The sequence below is a fragment of the Saccostrea cucullata genome, unplaced genomic scaffold (assembly GCF_032062105.1).
Source record: "Saccostrea cucullata isolate Sc308-1 unplaced genomic scaffold, CSIRO_AGI_Scuc_v1 ctg12745, whole genome shotgun sequence".
In the NCBI taxonomy this organism is placed as follows: domain Eukaryota; kingdom Metazoa; phylum Mollusca; class Bivalvia; order Ostreida; family Ostreidae; genus Saccostrea; species Saccostrea cuccullata.
In genome coordinates this window covers 1-13,309 of record NW_026921250.1, presented here as the reverse complement: position 1 = coordinate 13,309, position 13,309 = coordinate 1, and the positions used below count along the sequence as shown (strand labels likewise).

General features: G+C 33.5%; 1 protein-coding gene across 1 annotated transcript; it reads left to right on the top strand.

Moving 5' to 3' along the window:
• Positions 1-5,794: 5,794 nt before the first annotated feature.
• LOC134259578 (ATP-dependent RNA helicase SUPV3L1, mitochondrial-like) lies at positions 5,795-11,688 on the top strand (the record flags this gene model as incomplete). Its single annotated transcript, XM_062742186.1, has 3 exons — positions 5,795-5,908; positions 6,042-6,261; positions 11,608-11,688. Coding segments are annotated over exons 1-3 (315 nt in total), but the record flags the coding sequence as incomplete, so codon positions are not given.
• Positions 11,689-13,309: the final 1,621 nt, after the last annotated feature.

Below are 13,309 nucleotides of genomic sequence, written 5' to 3'. Positions count from 1 at the left end.
TGATCACAAATTAAAAACTGCTATTTAGGCAGTACCAGAGTTATACTAAATAATGAAACATAAAGTAAATTAAATACATTTTTTGGGCTGCATTGACCTCTTGTAAATAACCACAGGCAGGTAGGATATGACCCCCTCTCTCCTTTTCATTTTTTACTTGCTAACGCTGGGGGTGAGTAAACTTTTTCCAATTTTTGAATTTTAACTCGATCCACCCTATATATGCATGTTGATTTAATCGAAATATTTACTAATCGGAGGCACATAAAGAATTATATACATGGAAATCTGAAAAGGAAGAATTCAAATTTCTGCATATTCCATGATTCTCTACGCTTCAGATAGTGATCATGCAAGTGAAGATTAAAAACGGCGTAAGAGATAAAATGAGTAACATTATTAATAACATGCAATACGTATTAAAAAGCCAAAATAGGACTCCCCCCCCCCCCCCCCCCCCGAAAAACAGAAAAGGGGGGATTGATACACCAATTGCCTGTGTAAGTAATGGCACGCGTTATTGTTAGTTACATGTACATATTTCATTCGCTACGTTGATTTCCATGTTCATTCAGTAGAATTAATGTTATAGAACAGATATATGTACTGGAGTATGCATTGAAAGTCTAAGAACAAAATAAAATCTGCCTGTTAATTGCGCCAAATAAAATTAATGTTTAAAATATTGTCCCATTTACTCCTCTAAAAATTCCTTGTACGCTTTTTTTCCCTATCCTTATACGTATGCATAAAATATAAGCAAGTTAAGATTTATTTTAGTTATTCGCTGCCTCTTTGTAAACTTAAACAAAAACATTTTCAATATAAACACTGAATGCATGAATACTTATACTCGGGAGGATATTTGGCGGAAATTGATTCATACATGTAAGAAGTTATTGTTGATTTGATAGCCTTGCTGAATTTTCTAAAGAAAAAGGATATATACAAAGAGTAAAAAACATATTTAGGGGTCGGGGATTGGGGATGTTAGTAGTCCTTGACTTCTAAATTATCTTCATACCTACGACTTTTCAAACAAACTTAGATCACAGACCTGCGATTTCAAAGGGGATAGGGAGTCTGCCTTTTCCAGAGGGGAATACAATGTCACTTTTATTTTGCAAATTTCAGCGAGAATCCGCGCATGAATGTCGAAACAAACCAAAAAAAAAAATATGGTAAGAAATAAACACATAAATGAAATATAAAAAAAAGAAACTAAAGGACTGATTGTTGGTTCACGCCTTTTACGTGAATTTTCACTAATATTAGACGTAATAAGCTTAAAGGGAAAAATGTCTAATAATTATTTTCTTGAATTATTATGATACTGGTCAATTGAAAGCAGATATACGTGAATTTCCTTTTTTTTAAATCCGTATAATTTTTTCTTTGCTCTGTATACCGGATCGATATTCACGACGTCAAGCGTGACGTCACGATATTTTATGACGTTGTTCTTGAAAATGCTACATTTTTCAATATAAAAGCAATTATCTACAATTAAATTACGAAAAAATGAACCCAAAGACATATTAATTTTTTCACATAGATTTCTTTCAAATCAATTCTATTTTTAAATACCAAAGGATAAACAAATTCGTCTGCACGATTTAAAAGTTACTGATATTTTTCTAATAAAAACCTTGCCTGAAAACAAGCTAAAAACGACGATTTTCCTATACAATTCAATAGAATACCGTTGAAAATGTAACTTCAACAATGACATCTTTTGAATTCAATTACACAAAAACGGTGCAGACGAATTTTATAAAATTTTCAGAGAATGGAAATCAAAGGTAGAGAAATCATATAGGTAATTTTCATGGTATGTTTTCGAGCACTTTTAAAAGCCCTGTAAACCCGCGACCTACGTTAATTACTTAACATATGATCCAAATTTTTTAATTTATTGTTGCAAATTGTTAAGATGAATATCTTTGCTTCAGTAATGTATTACAAAAAATTGAATCATTAAAATGTTAAAGATGAAAAAATTTTGACCCCTATAAGCCCCTAATTTGAGGGGTCAACCCCTTTTTCTTGGTATCACATGAAAGCTCTTATTATTCTTACAACTTTTCTTCAACATGTTTTAGCAAATTATGAACAGATAAGAACATATGAAAAAAAAAGGGGTCAAATTTTGTGAGATGTTTCCGAGACATTTTTCCTGGCCCTACTGAGCTCTAGAAAGATTTGGACACCCATTTACAACTCAGCAATCCTTTCTTTACTCACACTGAAAATCTTGGGTCAATATCTTAAGTCGTTTTGGAAAAGTTTCCAGGACAAGCCAACCCTCTGAAAATCAGAAAATTGTCCATATCTCATGACCGGAAGTGGCGTCATCATACAACAAAAAAACTCTTCAAGATCAATTTAATATCTTTTACATCTGAAAGTTTAATATAAATCAGACCAGCTAAGTCTGAGTAATCGCATGCTCAAAATCGGTTGGAAGAAAAAATAATAATAAAAAACTAGATAAGATCTTGTTGCCAGCAACGAATAGGTCTTCCGTTGAATTTCTTGATAAGATGAGATGTGATTTTGACTGAGATATTCAAAAAAAAAGAATAACATTAAGTTTTCCTTCATCAAATTTATTTCTTCTGTTGATTTATATCACAATATCTTGATCTTCTTTTGTTCAATATGGCTTATTAAAATATTCCCCCTTTTCGAGATAAAAAGCATCAAAGATATAGCATTCTTTTACCGTTCTGGAGATTATCCATGGACAAAATGTCATTTTAAATTCAGGAAAATGGTCCGTAACTTTGCACTAGATTGGAATTTCCAAAAAATCTCTCGGATGTATCAAGTTCATGTTAAAATACATCTTCTCTGAAAATTTTGTGTAATTCCATCCAGAAGTCTTTGAGAAATTGAATCTGAAAAATAACAATAATAAGAAGAAGAAGAAACAATAGAATCAGTCTAAGGTCCTCTGTTAGGATGGAAGACCTTAACTATACATCACGGAAGACCTTAAATGTGAAAAAATCTTGTCAGGCTCATGACTGGAAAAAATTTTGTCCCACTGATCATGGTAGCATAGTGGTAGAATGTTTGCTTTGTAGTGGGGAGGCCTGGGTTTGATTCTCGTTCACAGCACCACATCAAACCTAGGTAGTGACTGTTCCTTTGCCAAGTGCTGTGCATTAGAAGTGAAAGTTACAGGACTTTCTATATGACCTTTTAAAAACTGTAGGTCCTGTGTCACAGTAGGGGTTTGGCATGGTAAAGAACCCTGAGTGAGTGCTGAGTATAGATCTAAATTTGAAGCCCTTCACTGGGATACAGTGTCCTCTCTATATGAGTGAAAAATTCTGGAATGGGATGTAAAACAATATACACCAATCAAACTAATGGGTAAAAAGTATTGAAATCCATAGAATAAAGATCTCAAGAACCACTGGATCAGAAAAGCTGGGGCCAGTTTCACAAAGCTGTCTTATGACTAAGATCTGTCTTAAGACCGAAAATTATCTTAAGATTGCACCATAGCTGTTTCACAAAACTGTCATATATTAAAGATCTATCAAAATCTTACTACAACTAGATACATGTCTTAAGTCTAAAGTGTAACTGGTGACAGTATATATTTTGGCTAAAAACCTAAGGATATTTAAAGATAAACAGTCTTTAGTGATAGAACAAGCCTTCGGACTATATAAGGCCAGACGGAACGATGACCTGCAGAAAATAATTTGTCAATAAATAAACGATAAGAAACCTAAAATATACTACTTAAAATATTTTTCTACTTTATTCATTTCAGTTAAGGCCATGTATGTACATTTATGTAAAATCCGTATCTCTGACATATATAACTTTATTTCAGATTGTTCATTGTTCATTGTTCATAATATCTTGTGAAAACGAGATATTAACTTGTGAAAATGAGATATTATTTTGTGAAAACGAGAAATTATCTTGTGAAAACGACATAATATAATCTCGTTTTCACAAGATAATATCTTGTTTTCACAAGATAATATCTCGTTTTCACAAGATATTATGTCATTTTCACAAGATAATATCTCGTTTTCACAAGATAATATCTCGTTTTCACAAGATATTATGTCGTTTTCACAAGATAATATCTCCTTTTCACAAGATAATATCTCGTTTTCAGAAGATAATATCTCGTTTTCACAAGATATTATCTCATTTCCACAAGATATTATGTCATTTTCACAAGATAATATCTCGTTTTCACAAGATAATATCTCGTTTTCACAAGATAATATCTCGTTTTCACAAGATAATTTCCTGTTTTCACAAGATATTATGTCATTTTCACAAGATAATATCTCGTTTTCACAAGATAATATCTCGTTTTCACAAGATAATTTCTCGTTTTCACAAGATAATATCTCGTTTTCACAAGATAATTTCTCGTTTTCACAAGATAATTTTTTTTCTGGTATTTAAAAAAAAATTATTGCGTGTCCTAAATATACCACCGTAGAATTCCATACCCCGCAAGAATATCACAATTAACTATGACCAATTATGAGCAGTTTTTAAAATGACTAAAGTAATTCCAGATCCTGTGTTTGAGATTCTTGTAGTTTATTTATTGATAGGGTACATTAATATCTTTTTAGTAAACAGAAATATGAAGTATATGCATTTCTAGGGATTAGTTAAGTCAATGAAAGTAAAGAAAATACTTATATATACACTTCATTTTTAGACGTTTTACTTTATTTTGTTACACTATGGTGATTTTTTTTTAGAAATTAGAAAGTAAACATTTCATTCAGTCGTACAAAATTAGATAAAATCAAATAATTTTATTCTTGGGGTATCCCTCATTAATCTACCGGAATGTGTAATGTGTATGAAAATCATGCTGTAACATTTGATGCTGTATGTACATGCTTTCTTCCTTCTTTTATAATAGTATTGAAACTATAAAATTTTGATTGGAAAATGTTTGGTTTTTTTCGTTTCTTTTCTTCATCCGTTAGCATTGATATTTTGTTGCAGTAGTTGAAGTGTTTTAAAGACACCTACATCGAATTTTTTAAACGAACTTTTAACACGATTTGGTGTTTCAAGAGAATTCATTGCTATAATCATTCATTAATTGCAAAGGTTCGGATACTCTAGTAGCTTTAATTAAAAAAGCATCTCATAAATTTCGTCAGTAACTACTATTTTTTGAGCAAGAAGACATTTAAACATATTATATTCAATTATTTTTTTATGTGATGAAATTAATTCAAATTTAATAATTTTGACCCGACCCCCGACATACACAAACACACCCTGATTACATTGAAGTTGATGCAATAAAATGTTTGTCTTTTTTTCCTAGGGTTTATCTGCAAAATTAAGGAAAGGCATTTAAACTTCTTGCATACATATATTTAACAAAAAATCCCTGTGAAATTAAAGAATGAAATTCGTCTTAAGATTTGTCTTAAGATTTCTTATACTTAAGATAGTTTTGTGAAACAGCAGTGACAAATCTTATGATTGTCATAAGTCATATCTTAAGATGATCGTAAGATCTATCTTAGGATAAATCTTACGATAATTTTGTGAAACCCAGCCCTGAACTTTATGACTAGCGGAAGATTCCCAAGGTAGTAAACATTCTAAATTGTTCAAATCATGGTCCCTGGTGGAAGGGTATAAGGGTAACAATAGAAAATCAAAGTTTGACATTGAAATATTAACAAAGAAAAGACATTTACAAATCTTTTTCTTGTAAGAACTGAAAAAAATTTAATGTGAATTAATGATATTGTGCAACATGACTTTGATAAATAATTTGTCTGATCTTGATAGCCACCAAATTAGCCCAAGCCCAGAAGTTCAATGATCCCAAAGATCCATGTAAGGTGCTTGTGGCTACTGATGCCATAGGAATGGGGATTAACCTGTAAGTAGGGTGTTCTGACACACAATTTATATAATTGAAGACTTGATCAGGAAAGAGAATTCACAGAAAATAACAGATAATGGACTTTTATAGAATAGCTGTTTAAAATCAAGTTAATGATTTTTTTTTCCAGGAAAATCAGAAGAATGATTTTCCTCCAAGCTGAAAAGTTGAATAGAAATGAGCATGGTGAATTAATTATGTCAAGAATCAGCACACCACAAGCAAAGCAGATAGCTGGACGTGCAGGGCGATATAGAAGTGGACAGGAGGTGGGGCTAGTTACAGCATATGGTGAGAAGACATTGGAGCAAATCAAAACAATTATCAAAGAGGATGTGGAAGACATCAAAGTAAGGGGCATGAAAACGATACCTATTTGTTATGCTCTGTTTACATGGAGAGATTAATTTGAATTAAACGTAAGTTACTGCGAATTAAATTTTGACAGCGTTCACACGGAGAATTTAATGCAAATAAGTTTCATTCAAATTAAGTAACTGCACATTAAATTACTTCGCATTAGCTCCATTTGAGTGCTGAGCGAAGCTAATTTTTTTGATGCATGCTTAAGGCCAAAATTAAGTCATAGGCCACATGTCAGTAGTTAGATTTAGGTATCTGTGCTATTTTTGGTTGAAAAAATAAAGGAAAATTATGTTAGTCACTAAATTGTATGTAATCACTATGATTATTTTGTCAGATGGATCTGCTTAGAAACACATGATGTGAATTACAGATGATGTCATAATAGCTGTACTGAATAGCCGTATTGTAGAAATAAAATTTTAATTCACATAAGTTAAATTTGCTTTAGCTGTCGTGTGAACGCAATTTAATTCACATTATTTTACTTCGCATTAGTTCACTTCTCATTAATTTACTGCAAACTAAACTCTCCATGTGAACATCGCATTAAAGTTTTTATTAGGTCACCTGAGTCACTCAGGTGACCTATTGCTATCTGTTTTTGTCCTTCATCATACGTCGGTCATAAACTTTTGAACATTTTTAGAGCTTCTTCTCTGCAACCACAGATCCAATTTCAATTAAATTTGGTATACAGCATCTATGGATGAAGGGGAACAAAATTTATGAATTTCATGGTCCCTGCCTTCATGGGGCCTGGGGGACGGGGCTAAAACCACCAAAATCAATGCATGACATCAAGCAGTCAAACTGTTGGCATGATTGTAAGAAGCACTGAGCCTTCTACCAAAATTGTGAAATTCATGGCACCAGGGTAAGGGGTTCTGGTGTTTGGATGGGGCTGTAATGGTTATATAGTGAAAAAGCATGAATTCTTTGAAGATCTTTTCCTTTGCTTCTGGGTATTTTGCCAATGATCTAAGTACATATTTAATATGAAGAAAGGTGCCTCTTCTGAAATGGTTAATTTCAGGGCCCGTGGGTCAAGGGTACTGTGTGTGTGGGGGGGGGGGGGGGGGGTTACATAGTCTGAAAATAAATGAATGCTTTGAAATCTGCTCTGGTATTTATCAACCGTTTATGATGAATGTACAACTGATTATAAAGTGGAAATACATTTTCTCTTTGTTACTCTGATCTACCTACGAGTATTAAAAAACCAAAGTAAGCATGCTAAGTGTATAGTTATGAAAAGCAATGGTGCCTCTTTCAAAATTGTGAATGTCATGGCCCCTGGTTTAAAACACAAACCAATTTCAATTGTTGGAAAGTTGGTACATGATACTCAGGTGACCTATGAGGCCCATGGGCCTCTTGTTTTCTTTTTAGCATGTAACACATGCAACCCAGGTGCATTGAGGCAAAATAGTTAATCCTATCAACTGTTAAAAACACCGATGTCATTGATTGGAAAAGGGTTTATATAAAATTTATTTTGTTTCATAGTATAAAAATTTGCAATCTAGACCATACATGTTAACTCTACCACACTTTAGGTGGGAATCTTCTGCTTTTTCAAACAGCAATAAATAGAACTGGATGAAAAGTTTGACATTGTCTGTAAAAACTCAGGAGCTCACAATTTTATCAATAAAGTCAATAGAAATCACTCGATTGACCAAGCCATGAGCCATGTTACATCTGATTGTTTACTTTCATTTTTGAACATTGTGGGAAATCCAATTTATTTAAGGAGAGATAGGAACTAGTTTTAGATCTAGACTAGAGGTACTGTGAGCAATGAGCTCACTAAATGATACCCCCCGCCTCCCATATGAATATAATGGGAGTGTCAATGTTTTGTTGTGGGAAACCCAAAATATGTGTTAGATCAAAAAGTAAAATAGGAGGTGCACAACGGCAATATGTAATAAAGATTCTGTGAAAATTTCATCAAATTTCTTTCAGTGGTATGAGAGGACTTGTGGATAAGACATGGGTACCCCAACGCGTAACAAAATGGATTATGGACAGACAGACGGATGGACGTACAGCTGAACGGACATAATGATTACTATATACCCTCCCGTTTTTCAAACGAGGGGTATAGATATACAATGACATCATTTGCTGTGTTTGACAATTGACAATTGTCTGTGCGCCGTCTGTCTAGCTGTCTGTCCGCCGTCCGTTCGTCCGTCCATCTGTTACGCTTTGGGGTACCCATCTCTTATCCGCAACTCCTCTCATGCCACTGAATGAAATTTGATGAAAGTTTCACAAAATCTTTATTACATATTGCCATTGTGCACCTCCTATTTTACTTTTTGATCTGACACATATTTTGGTTTCCCAGAGCAAAACATGGACACTGCCATTTTATTCATCTGGGAGGCGGGGGTATCATTTAGTGAGCTCATTGCTCACAGTACCTCTAGTTTGTGGTCTGAATCTCCCTCTTTTTCATCACATGTACTGTGATGAAAAAGATAATAACAAGTATGTCTAGACACAATCAAGGTATGAGGATTTACCCAGAATTGTATTCTCTATATATACCCTTCTGCCTCAGAGTTTATTGAATAAATTAAAACCCAGGGTAAATCCCAAATCTTGATTAAACCCAGATAATTAAAATTATGCCCCAAGATCAAAAATCAGGGGCATAATTTTTTTTCAGATTATGGACTACTGAATTTGTTCTCAGAAACTTGCTGACATTATTAGCTCACCTGAGCCGAAGGCTCAAGTGAGCTTTTCTGATCACATTTTGTCCGGTGTCCATCTGTCCGTCTGTCTGTCTGTCTGTCTGTAAACTTTTCACATTTTCGACTTCTTCTCAAGAACCGCTGTGCCAATTTCAACCAAACTTGCCACAAAGTATCCTTGGGTGAAGGGGATTCAAGTTTGTTCAAATGAAGGGCCACACCCTCATTCAAGGGGAGATAATTGGGAATTAATGAAAATTTAGTGGCATATTTTAAAAATCTTCTTCTCAAGAACCACTGTGCCAGGAAAGATGAAACTTATGGGGAAACATCCTCAGTAGTGTAGATTCAAATTTGTTCAAATCATGACCCCGGGGGGTAGGGCGGGGCCAAAATGGCCGACCAAAGTTTTACATAGAAATATATAGGAAAATTCTTTAAAAATCTTCTTCTCAAGAATGACAAAGCCATAATTCATCATATTTATATGGGAGCATGCTCAGGTAGTGTAGATTCAAGTTTGTTCAAATCATGACCCCCCGGGGTAGGGCAGGGCCAGAATGGCAAACCAAAGTTTTACATAGAAATATATAGGAAAATTCTTTAAACATCTTCTCAAGAATGACAAAGCCATAATTCATCATATTTATATGGAAGCATGCACAGGTAGTGTAGATTCAAGTTTGTTCAAATCATGACCCCCGGTGGTAGGGCGGGGCCACAATGGCCGACCAAAGTTTTACATAGAAATATATAGGAAAATTCTTTAAACATCTTCTTCTCAAGAATGACAAAGCCATAATTCATCATATTTATATGGAAGCATGCTCAAGTAGTGTAGATTCAAATTTGTTCAAATCATGACCCCCAGGGGTAAGGCGGGGCCAAAATGGATGTCCAAAGTTTTTAAAGATATATATAGGAAAATTCTTTAAAAATCATTTTCTAAAAAATAGCAAATCCATGATTGGTCATGGGACTACTTTTGGATTTAAACTTTACAATAAAAAGCCATTTTCTACTTTTTCCTACCCTTAGTGCTCCATACATGCCAACTTTCCCGATTTAGGCGGGATCCTCCCGATTTTACCCTTTCATCCCGCCTTCCCGATCGGGAGAGAAAAATTTACCTAATTTCCCGATTTGGAAAAAAAATCACTTTAAAATTTCAAATTTTAAAAGTTTCTCTGCCGCTGAATTTTGACAATCGGGATAACAATGTCAGACTTGTATATTCAATGCCACAGATAAGTTTCACTGTTTATTTAACCAGGTGTTCATTACTAATTAGCCACAGGAAATCACTTCATGCATGAACGCACGCAGTTGTCCAGGTACGAGTAGCTTATAGCTTGGGCAATTAGGGTATTATCTTGTCAGTTTTAAGGGGTATGCAAGGTGAAACACATAGATTAACGTGATAACTGTTAGTCATTTTATTAAAAACATAAATTAAAGACAATAAAATACTAATTAAACCATAAAATCGGAATCCAAAGAGATCGTTTTTTGAAAACGAAAGTAGAAAACTACAAAGCATAGCTGATGATTTTATCTACCTATAATAAAAAATATTTCTAAGATGCCAATTAAAATATTATGAAAAAATTAAGATGAAACAATCAAGTGTATTTCAATTAGAATTTCTTTTCCCTCCCTTCTCCCAAAAGTAATGTGCATGACTTAAGGAAATACCCATAAGGCACCATCAAGCCTGACAAATTTCATGACTGTAAAAAAAATAATTTTCTTTAAGATAGGTGGTATAAATTTCTGTAAATTTAATATCTAATTAGAATTTCTAATATATATAAAAAATCTCAAAAATGTTTCCAGAAACAGGACTTTACAGTATCAAAACCTCATATTTGTTAGCCTTTGAAAAAATGATTTAAAAGTTGTAAAATTTACAATTTTTCACTAAATTATGTGTTCTGGTAGAAAAAAATGTTGTTTACATATGTAACTAAATACCCATTCTTAAGTGAAAGAGGCACCTATTTTAGCAGAAATATTTCAACTTTGGAAAGAAAAACATTATTTTTGGTGTTAAATTAATTTTTAAGTTGTATTGATAAGTAATATCAATATTATAACTTTAAAAAAAGATCATTTCATAATCATTTCATTTCACGACAAAATGTCGCGAATTTAAAAGCTTTGAAAATTGTCGTCATGCGCTAAATCCCCCATGGGAATTTTCAAAAGTTGGCATGTATGGTGCTCAGGTGAGCGATGTGGCCCATGGGCCTTTTGTATATATTTAGTTACGATGAAGGAAGGAATTTTCCTTTTCTAATTATAGATTATAGACCTTATATAATCATGTATTAAAAGTAGAAAAAAATGAATTACATTTTAAACGATTGATTTTTTATAACACACTATCAATTTAATTCGCTCTAAAGATATTTAACTGAATATCTACAGTACTGTACCAGCATATGAAGTCTGATAAATAAAAAATACCTTTAGATTGCAACAAAGAAAATTAAAATCTCAAAACATGAAAGGCATTATATAAAGGTGTTCACAATAAAAATAATAATAAACTTGACAACTGGTAGAAATACTAATGACTAAAAAATATATGATTATATGTTGAAATTCTGAATTTTTCAGGCAGCAGGTCTTTTACCAACTGTAGAACAACTGGAACAGTTCTATTTCTATCTCCCAAGCTTTAAGCTTCCAGATATTCTGGTAAGTTCACTTTGATAATCTGTTTCACTTTAAAACACTTACTCAGAAGTAAGCTGAGAAGGAGAATACAGACTATCAGTACTCAGAACACCAGTACTCAGACAGATCATCAGTACTCAGAACACCAGTTCTCAGACAGACCATCAGTACTCAGAACACCAGTTCTCAGACAGACTATCAGTAGTACTCAGACAGACCTCCAGTATTCAGTCAGGCTATCAGTCCAAAATGATTTAAGGCTTGGTATAGGCATTCTTATTAAAATGCAATAGAGGTATACATGCATTTTTTATACACTGAGAGAAATCTTTAATTCGTTTTCATATGCATACTTAGTTTCCAAGGCATGTTATAGATAGTGCACATTAGGCTTTATAAATTTGATTATGTGGAAGGCTCCTTGGGTAGTAAGAAATTAAATTAAAATCATGGACCCCGCTGGTAGGGCGGGGCCATAATGGGGAATCAAAGTTTAACAATGAAATACGACCTGGACACGACTTCGAGATATCCGGGGGTTCGAGATATCCGAAGTTATCTTCCAAAGTCGAATCAGCGATTCCCGTTTTTTCGTATATCTTGATGCGTAACACTATCCTGTATTACAAAACATGCAGTCTTTATGGTAAAGTCTCAGACATATTCGCAATAAATATTAAGAAAAACAATGCTGTTGTTTTCTTTGCCTTATTGCATATTCAGCAAATTTACATTTTCCAGGCCATGCTTACGTGGTCAAACGGGATGTATCATTAGCGTTATAGTTGAAGAACCTTCTCCGTAAGAAGAGAAAAAGACGAATTTTTTAAAAACATAATTTGATGAAATTTAGTGCAAAATGTTTTTAAAAAAATAATCAGTATTCAAACTGTGTACTTGATATTAATAGCTTACATGTATAACATTACGAAGTACTACTAAGGAACACATAGTTTACGAAACTAACAATGCAAATGGCGGTCAAGGTTATCTATTTATACGCAGATAAACATGAATGTAATCAATCACTGTGCATTATGCACTACAACTTAACTGTTTAAGTTTATTGTGAAATATATATTTGTTTTATGAATTTAGGAATTTAATTATACAGAGCATATTATTAAATGCAATATCGGTACTTTAATTTCTGAGTTGCTGTGAAGTGGTTTGTTTTATCGGTCGTAGACTACACCAAACACCCAAGCTGTCAAACCAATTAACCTGTCACAGATACCCGACATCAACATGAGCTTGAGAATAATTAAGATTCCCCAAGTTTGAAGGTGTTAATTAATAGCCACTGGCGAGAGTGTGTGAAGTCACGACGCTAGGTGTGTTCAGTAGACCAAAAAATTCACTGCACTTCGAGATAAGCCAGGTAAAAAAGGGCTTGGGACTTTGAATATACTTCGACATAAGCGGGGTATTCGAGATTACCGTGTTCGAGATATCAGGTGTTTTTTTAAATCATATAAAGAGAGAAAACGGCCGGGACCGGCGATCGACTTCGACATAAGTGGGGTATTCGATATATCCCATGTTCGAGATACTGATATTTACCTATATATAGGAAAAATTTTCTTTTGAAGAACCACTGGGCCAGGAAAGCTGAAACTTATGTGGAAGCATTCTGGGGGAA